Consider the following 10,127-nt stretch of genomic DNA (forward strand, 5'->3'; position numbering starts at 1 on the left):
TTCGTGTGTGTGTGGGCGTGTGATCCACTGTGATTATACCCTCACAGTCACAGCAGACTGCACGCCATTTTTAATGCTTTTCTCAGAAACACGTCACACTGACCCCCTCTGTGGGCCCACTCATTCTATGGCATCAAATGCTCATTATGAATAAAACGCAATGACTCATTTGAGCTTCAGCATCTCACAACATGTGCAAAGACTCACTCTCCCTCCAATTGTGTCTCGTAAAGTTCAAGCCTAAGCGCTGAAGTTGTGTGCACTGAGGCATGTTGTTAAAATGTTACCTTATACATTGAGGTAGGAGGTTGTGTGCAAGAGTGTGAAACCACCGAGCGCTCAACGCTTCATGTCTTAATGACATCTGCAAATCAACAAGCCAGACTGGCATCCATATAACGTTATGCAACACCTCACACCTGTAAATGCATGCGAGCCAATGATCGCTCTGCGAGGGTGTTACTCAAATGTTTTATTCATCGGCCAATGGAAACCTATGTTGTCAATGTCTTTATGAGTGTAAGAGAACTGGCACATCATCTAAAGAGCTACCAAACCCACTTTCCTGCTCTATAAAATCAATTCTGCTTGACTTCCTCCAAATCACGGATCAGAGTGTAGTGGCTGCTGTAAACAAGTCTGATGGTGAGCATTTCATTTTCCTTGTGTGCCGTGATTCAGCAACTACACCGCTTCTCACAGCTGTTTTGTTTTTCTTCAGTGATGCCAATGTCCCCCTCTTCCACATTTGCGCCCCAATATTAGGTCATATTCAAATAAACACAGCCGTAAATTGTACCGTCGGGATTAAAAAGTGGAAACCCTAAACTGCAAAGCATTCTGGGATTGTACTTTGAAAGGGTATTTTGAAATAACTGCCAAAAAAACAATGATGTCAACTATTTTTCATTAGTTTCTCTGTCTGACTACTTAAGTCATTTGTTTGCCTTTACATGCGGCATTCGTTTTTTCCGTGCAATTATACACGTCAATATATTTTTTACAACTGTTGTTTTTGTCTTGAATACAGATCATATTACGAAAAGATTAGGTGCCAAAAAGGCCGATTTCTCTGAGCTTTCACACCACAAATAAAGGCGTCAACCAATCCTGTTGTCGTGTTGAGCTGCGTCTATATTTATAAGGACAACAACATGGAGGCTCCGTGGTCAGAACCAAGATGGCAAACTTTAAACTTGACAAAGGCAGCGCATGACAGATCCACTCCTTCCGTTATACCTTTCATATTAAAATCTTGGTCATATTATATTCATTTACGAATATTTCACATTTTCATGTTATTTATTCGTCAAGCCCGCGGAGTGTAAAGGACTAAACACTGTTATATCTGTCATCGCTTTTGCCGCTGTTTGCACTGTTTTCCCCGTTAACTGCTAGCTGCCAAGCTGAGAGCCGTGTGGAGGCAATCCCTCAATCATAGATACGCCCTAAATTTCGTATTTAGCACCTTTAACAACAGTGTAGCTGCTGTCTGTAAGAACATAGGTACCATTTAGCAGTCAACACTGATAGTGTTTCCCAACCTGGGGGTCATGACCCCCCATAGGGTTCCCAAGATAAATCTGAAGGGCCACAATCAAGACTTAAAAGATGAGAAAGAAAATGAATGTTTCCGTTACCCAGAATTACTGTAAGTTTAGTTTTACACACTGTATATGAATGTAGCTGCAGCACATGGAGGCTCAGTATCTCAGAAACCTAAGAACAGCATTGTGTCCAAAGCACTATAACACATCGTAAGAACAAGCATTATAAGAAAGTGTATTCTTAGCTCAAGCTACGCATGTTGAGCTTCTCAGCAGTCAAACGTTGAGTCTTGGCTACCAGTAGAGCTGCTTCAGCATTAAGAGAAAGCCTGGGGAAGAGGTTGTGTGCACGTTATGATCCCCTGTTCTCTTTTCAAAGGTTGTCTGAGTCATAATGTTGTATAAGAAAAACGCACCTCGCTTGTAAAAATATTGTGGAATACTGGAGACTTTCCTTGGGCCATAAAACAGATGGGTTTACTGGGCAGCAGTTTGATCTTGGCGAACCAAACACGCATGTGCGCTGCAAGCAGCTTTTCAGGGTAAACTGATCGATTGCTGTTTGTATTTAAATGAAATACATTGTGCAGTCACAGGATGTTGATTAAGGGTTTAATCTGTGTAACGGTAGACACAGAAAAGTTGACTATCTGACAAGGAGTCGGCAGAATTCACTAACAGAAGATCCGTTCGTCTCTCAGCCACTGGACGCAGAGATCATGGTAATATTGACAAGCCCTGAGCCTGCTCGAGTCAGGCAGCTGTACTTCCTCTCCCTCTGTAGCTACAGGGACCCACTGTCGTCTCTCAAGGAACAAGTGGTCAACAAACAAGTCGCCATTTAACTGTGTTTAACTGTGCTCGAGTGTGTGTGTGTGTGTGTGTGTGTGTGTGTGTGTGTGTGTGTGTGTGTGTGTGTGTTTTAGGATATATTTTACTTTACTTAAACCAAAGAATGACCTTTTATAACCATCTTCTAATGTATTATTGTATTATATAATATATTATATTATATGCATTATATCTGCCTATACCTCAGAAATGTCATGACTTTAATTAAAGCACCCAATGACCGCTTAGATAAACGTATAACCACATTATAATGCTTTATAACAGATATCATAACGTATTACAACTATGGGAATTATAACACACTATGATTCTTGCAACAACAAAAATGTCAGTGAGTGACTATTATAAAGTATTACGATACTTGACCTTATAAGTCATTATAAAATTCTTTATGATGTGTTATTATTATTATTATTATTATTATTATTATAAAACATTATCAATATTCATGAGTATAAATAATAATTATACAGTGCTATAAAAGGAGTATAATGCATTACAAGTATGTGTAATACATTATAGACGAGGGCGTCTTAGTGTTACTCAAATCCCAAATAAGAAAACATTGGTGAATGTGAGAATCCTTCATAGGTGGGTTTAAAGAAGACATTTCTACTTAAGAACTGTTGGTGAATGAGGCCAATGTTTTTGCACACATAGATTCACTTGTGTTGGTCTCCAGAGGTGATGCTTCTTCTCTTTGCCCTCTCACAGAACCAGACAAGGCTTCAGACGTATCACATGAGGCAGTTGGAACACAGGTGGGCCCCATGCCTCCTGTAAACAGAGAAAAGAAAGCCGAAGGGGATGGTTTTCATTATAAAACGTTTTAGTTTCCACTAAAAGTGCCAGTCAAATAAAAAGCCATGGCTTTAATGCTTAGCTTTTTAAGCCACATCTCAAGCCAAGTCGGAGCATCTGTTTGTCGGTCAGTCAGTTCATCACCGACTGAAATATCTACTACTGAATGAGTTGCTATGAAATGTTCTACAGACATTCGTGCTCATCATGCTGTTGATCCCCTGACTTTCCCTGCAGTACCATCATGAGGTTGGCATTTTAGTGTTTTAGTGAAATCTCTCAACAACTACTTGATCACTACTTGCCATTGAAGTCTGGCACAGATATCCATGGTGGCTAGAGAATGAATCCTGATGACTTTGTGAGCACCCGACTTGTCTTGTGGATCCAGCAGTAGATCATAGTTCTTATTTGTTCTGTGAAATACCTCAACATCTCCTGGAGGACGGATTGGCACAAAACTTAGTCCAAAGATTCATGGTTTCCAGTAGATGAACCCTATCGGGTGGGGCAGGGACGACGCATTTTTGAAGGCCAACCGGAAGTTTAGCATCACGCAATTTCCCTCGACGAAAAGCAAATTATATTTTTCCATTAATTTCCGATTATTGCAGAAATTAAGCTCTGTGGCAACCAAATGTTTGATACTTACACTTTTTGTTCAGAAAGTTACAAAGTTCACAAACACCACTTTTATGGACTTTGAAGCGAAAATGCAATCGGCAGAAGTAAAAAACTAACGTTAGGCTATAAAGGAACTACACCACTAACCTAAAGGAGGACTAGTGTTCAGCGTGATGACGTTTAGTCGTCTCATTTAGCCACTTGTCAGTCACGTAAAAGCTCAACATTTACGAGTAGGTTATTTAATTACGTATTTTATGTCGTAGACATAGAACTAAATGTTATCCTACACTTGTGTTTACCACAAACCGTATTTCAGGTAAACAAAAACCTATTCAACAAACCTATTACGACGAGGGAACCTGAAGTGTAAACATGCTGACTCATTTTCAGGTTTCATGACACATTCCTGCAGCTATAGTGACACAATGAAGTTGACAATTATGTTTCTGATTGAATTGCCATAAATGATAAATATACATGAATAAAAACAATCTTTGCATTGAGCGATTGTTAGCAGAAAGTAGTCTACATGCTACTAATGCAACATTTTTCATTCCATTGTGGAATAGTGGATATATTTACACTCTGAGAACACTCACGATGGAGGACAGTAAACATAGTGCACCAATTTGGTAAATATCCCCATGTGGGGTTTATGTGGGTTTGTTAAGAAGAAAGGAAAAGCAACCCCATCACGTTTGCATTCCTAGCCACAATGCCAGTCTGTCATCCTGTGCCAGACATCCTGTCCAGCTGTGGTGAGGGGAGATGAGCACCAGTGTGCTCTCAGGTCTTCTGATGGACCATGTTAAGCCTGGTTGGCAAAAGGTGGTTGGCGCTGGAGGACAAATTTCCCTCCGTACCCAGGTCATAAACTGAGTTTGCGGTTAATCACGTGGTGGTTTAATAGTAAAACTAACTGTTGTGGAGGAAGGAAACAGCTCTGCAGCTGACAGCCAGTAGACATGTAACGAGATGCTCTCCAGTCAAAACAACCTGCAGAGACATACCGACTGCTGAGACACAATGAGAGAATTCTCTACAGGAAAAAACAAACATCACATTGTGTATTTTTCCACTGATACTGTGTGATTTTTACGTTGTTTTGACACTTTCAGCTTACCTCACCCCACCACCACCAAGAAGAAGACACACATGGACCCTTACACAAACACTCCACACACCCCTGGCTATTTCCCTCCCTGCCACACTCCTCGTCCCCTCCCACTCTCTAAAAGTTCACTGTATAAATATCCTACTCGCAGCATTGCTGGGATTCAGACACTGACCTGCACTGACCAGGGATACTCAGGTGGGAAGAGACCAGCCAACGAAAGAAAGAAAAAAATCAAGCAGAGACTCTTTACTGAACCGAGGAGGATAAACAGTTGTATTAAAACAATACCCTGCGATATTTCCCCAGAACAGTTCATCTACTCGGTCCAGGATGTGGCTCCAGGTGTCTCTTCTCTGCCTGTCCTGCTTAACTCTGCCCAGCCGAAGCCAAGCTCAAGACCGAGCATCCCTCCGCCGTGCCAATGACCACGCCGGGCGCTGCCACTACACCTTCACCGTGGCCAGTCCAGAGGAGTCCAGCTGCTCCGGGAGCAGCATGAAACCAGAGATGGATGGAGTGTCGTCCCGACTCACTCTGCTGGAGGCTTTAGTCAGCCGTCTGATAGCAGGAGTGGATGGAGGCTCCGGGGCTGGGGTGAGAGCTAACGGTGAAGAAGGTCTCCAGGAAGCTTACTCCCAGGTAACCAGGGAAAGAAACCAGTTGCAGCAGGACAAGGAGCGTCTGAGCGGGCAGGTCCAGGAGCTGCAGAGGAGGCTGGCCGAGCTGAGTCAAGAGACAGAGAGCCTCAGGCAGAGACCCTGCCAGCAGACACACACCTCAGGGACTCAGCGGGAAAACAGACCTGCCAGTGGTATGTATAGTGGTACGTGAGTAAAGGACAGCACAAATGAGAATGTGAACTCTTTTATTTACAAAACTTGTATGTCCAAAAGAGCGGATTTTCTCTTAACCACTAAAAATGTGCTATGGCATTCAACAAGTTCTCTTTTTCGGGAAGCTGATAAGAAAATCAAGATGTTTTGTTGATCTTCTGTGTTGATGCTTTTTTGTTTTTTCTGATAAATGTATTTGTGGTCAACTCCCGGTGCAACGGGTCAGGTTGCAGTTAGCTATCCGAAGTTGAGCAAGGGGATCGGTATTTACAGCACAGACTCCTCTTTTATGGCTTTGTCCCTCGTGCATGTCTGTTTATGTGCATGTGATCATTTCAGGAGAGTAAGAGCAGGTTATAGGGTGAACCTGCTGTGCTCCGAGGCAAATAAATGAGACACTTTGATGTTGTCTGTGTGGTGGGAATGACTACTACTAATATACTGTATACATACATTTAAAATATATCATTATGTTCTACTTAACATTCTTTCACACTCTGTATTTTTGTTTGATATTTTGCTTTCTTACACATATTTCTACTTCACTCTGCGTCTCCCAGACCCTGCACATAATTTTGGGAATGGTGCATACCAGGAGATGAAGGCTGAGGTTACGGAGGTTCCAGCATCCCACCTCATTCCTGAAGCAAATCACAACTTCACAGGTAAAGTATGGGTTTTACTGATGCCAATGTAGCTGCTTGATTCGGTCTGTGGATTAATGGCATCGGAAGCATTTTGCGTGTATAACAAATACCATAAAGGTTAAACACACAGTATGTTATTTTCTGCTCTTTGCCTCTCAAATATAATAATAAAAAATGGAGTTTGGTGGCGTTGTGAAGTAGCGTGGAATCATGGGAGTTTGTCAGCTTCTCCCGCTTAGGATTCCAGACCAGATCAGACCAGCTTGTTTCTCTGGTAACTTAAGATCCAGACGTCCGATAACTAAAATCCTTCATCTGCTTATAATATATAGTTAGAAATGACCAAGATCTAAAAATGTGGCTTAAGACTGAATATAAAGTCAATTTATGACTTCTCGCAGACAACCGCAATGCTTTTAATGGACCGTTACCTTGATTTAAATTATGGAATTTTCTAGATTTGAAAATTGTTGGAAACATTTAGGATAATGTTAGTACACAACTCAACAACATATATAACATAGGTCTTCAATGCTGAAATGTTACATATTATAATTTATATTCTCTTTTTGTTCTCCAGGCTGTGGAGAGCTGCAGTCAGTGGGAGATCCTGTGTTGCACAGGAAGGCTGACAGTATCACAGGGAAGTATGGAGTGTGGCTGCAGGATCCCGAGCCTCAGGGCACTCAATACACCAACAACACGGTGTGGAGTATCGACACAGTGGGTAAAGATGTCCGTCAGGTCTTTGCATATGAAGACTTGGATCAATTATTCCAAGGCTTCCCTATGAAGGTCCTGGTCCTGCCAGAGCCTATGGAGAGCACAGGTGCAACCATATACCGCGGCTCCCTTTACTACCAGCGCAAACGCAGCCGCACCCTGATCCGTTACGACCTGAACTCTGAGCGCCTGGTGTCACGCCTGGAGCTGCCTCACGCTGGCTTCCATGGCCAGCACCCTTACTCCTGGGGAGGCTACACTGACATCGACCTGGCGGCGGACGAACAGGGCCTGTGGGCTATCTACAGCACAAACAAGGCAAAGGGTGCAATTGTGATTTCCCAGCTGGACCCCGAGAGCCTGGAGGTGAAGAGGAGCTGGGAGACCAACATCAGGAAGAACACAGTGGCCAATGCTTTCATGGTGTGTGGAAGCCTGTACACAGTGGCCAGCTACACCGCACCCAACACCACCATCAACTACGTGTTTGACACCGCCACCGGCGTGGGGCGGGCTGTCGCTGTGCCCTTCAAGAATAAGTACCGCTACAACAGCATGGTGGACTACAACCACGCCCAGAGGAAGCTGTACGCTTGGGACAACTTCCACATGGTCACTTATGACATCAGACTGGGCAGGGCGAGTAACAGCAGCAACTAAAGAGGAGACAAACATATTGTCGTTTACAGGACCGTGCTGATGCAAGAGCAAGTGAATAAGATAAAACCTAATGAAAATGTAATCATTTGCATCACTGAGGTTATTGCAGGGCTTCGTACGTTTTTGCATCATTAAAATAAATGTTTATCTAATTGTAAATAAGATCTATTATGGTAACAGAAATGTATTCCTTGAGCAGATTAATGTAGCTATGATAGAGCGGTAATTATTAAATGTTATGCCCTCAGGCTTGTGTCAATTTTTACACGTGGTATCGAAGATATTTTTTAAGGTATTGACAACACTAACAGATAATGTACCAAAGCACATTGTATGGAGGGACATACTGACGATCTAGTTCTAGAATATGTTTAAGTTTATTTGATTGTTACCGAAACACATTATTTCACCACGCTTATCATCTTACCTAATGCTTTTACTTTAATGAGGTTACCTGATAAATGAGCTGAAACGATTTGGACAATTTGGATAAAGCAATTAAGGCTTTATAACAATTGTAACATTTGTGTATAAGTTGATATAATGGTGACTAAATACTAGAGATGTATTTAGTTTGTATCTTCTCCACATGCAGTTACAGCCCTGTTGTAGCCTATGCTTGACTATGTATTAAATCTGTATGGAATGTTTGCTTTGTGTGTTTTATGTAAAACAAGTTCGATATTAGGTTGATTATATTTTTAAACACGTACTCAGTTAGCTACATGGGGGCACTAAATAGCGTACAGCACTTGTAGGCCTATCTCGCAATATCTGCAAAATACAAGATACTAAAAATATGTGAGCCACTAAACTGGAGGCTTCCCATCCTGACGTGACCAAGAATGATCCTAAATGACTTTAATCCTAAATGTTTTCACCAAAACATGACGAAGATTAAGACAACATTTGAATGGAGGCACTAATCTTACCTCATATTCAGATCCTCTGTCATGGCTCCAGAAGGTCATGGAATTCAGAAGCAGGTGGCTAGCAAGTTACAATCTGCTTTAAAACGCTATTCAACGTTATCAATAGCACAAATTATGCACCTGCGCACCTGTAGAAAGGCTCAGGTGCGCTCATTGAAGAGCCAATTAATCACCATGGCAACGACATCAGGCGGGCTGGAGAAGTCCTCTGTGCGATGCAGCAGCAGTCCTAGTTGTGAAAGTTACCCGTTGTATGCATAGCTGACCGAAAGTACAGTGAGTGGGCTTTAAGGTGAACTGTTATAGAGACTGTTGTGTGGTTACATTAATGTTGTGGATATAGTTTAAATTAAGGTATCTTACCGGTAATATTGCCTGTTTCGGTGTTTAGCTAGGCTATGCTTGTTACCTAGAATTGTTGATGGGAGATTTTTTTTCAGCATGTATGACATTTCACCCACTGTTAACAACTGATGGTTAATTATTAGCTCTTGCTATTTTAGTTATTAGGCCACTGTTGGAGTTTGTATTTGGGCTTGTAGCCTATTTCTTATTTAGCCTGCTGAACACACACACACACACACACACACACACAAACACACACAACACACACACACACACACACACACACACACACACACACACACACACACACACACACACACACACACCTGCACCACACCTGCATTGTGTCTGACAGATGGATAAGATTTAGGGATTAGTTTGTTTCATCAGATACAATATTATATTGATTCTTTGGATCCGATATTTGCTGATATCACAAAATCTGATTTAATTCAGGGGTCTGCGTTCAATATGAGATAATACCATATGCCCATTTGACACAATCAGTTACATTTATATCAGCTCACAAAAAGCAACTAAAATATAATTTTGACGATTTTATTACTGGGCTCTATTTCATTATTTTATATAAAAACAATAAAGTGTTACATTTCTTATGTTTCAGCACAGTTCGAATGTTTAGGAAAGAGGTGCTTGGACAGAAATAGTGACCCAGACCTGCCACAGGAATTTCAAAATAAAGGCATACCTTAAAGATGATATGTATCGATGTTTTAACTTTGCATCGATGATATAGGATCGCTGAATCAACACCCCTATTAAGGACTGAGCAATGTGTTCCTCTGTACCTGACATCTTAAGCCTCAGTGTAAACAGTCCTGTCTCTGTGTCTTGACCCCACGCCCCATATTGGTGAAAAACTGCTCACACCCTTGCATATGCTTGTTATGCACTGCCCTCTGTGGACAAATGTTTGAATCTGCGAGAGTTTATTCTACTTGAGTCATGCATTGGCAAAAGGACTTATTTGCTCTCTGGTTTCAAAGTTTAAAGGCAAAACCACAATAAAACATTGTGTATTT

The 10,127-nt window shown here is 41.7% G+C and overlaps 1 protein-coding gene across 1 annotated transcript; it reads left to right on the plus strand.

Annotated features, from left to right (window-relative positions):
* Window positions 1–5,183: 5,183 nt before the first annotated feature.
* On the plus strand, window positions 5,184–8,346 carry LOC115022794 (myocilin-like). Its single transcript, XM_029453890.1, has 3 exons — window positions 5,184–5,755; window positions 6,338–6,442; window positions 7,005–8,346. Exons 1-3 carry the CDS (start codon window positions 5,275–5,277, stop codon window positions 7,805–7,807), a joined length of 1,389 nt encoding a protein of 462 aa, XP_029309750.1. The 5' UTR covers window positions 5,184–5,274; the 3' UTR covers window positions 7,808–8,346.
* The last annotated feature ends 1,781 nt before the right edge of the window (window positions 8,347–10,127 follow it).

Source organism: Cottoperca gobio, chromosome 17 (assembly GCF_900634415.1).
Source record: "Cottoperca gobio chromosome 17, fCotGob3.1, whole genome shotgun sequence".
Lineage (NCBI taxonomy): Eukaryota > Metazoa > Chordata > Actinopteri > Perciformes > Bovichtidae > Cottoperca > Cottoperca gobio.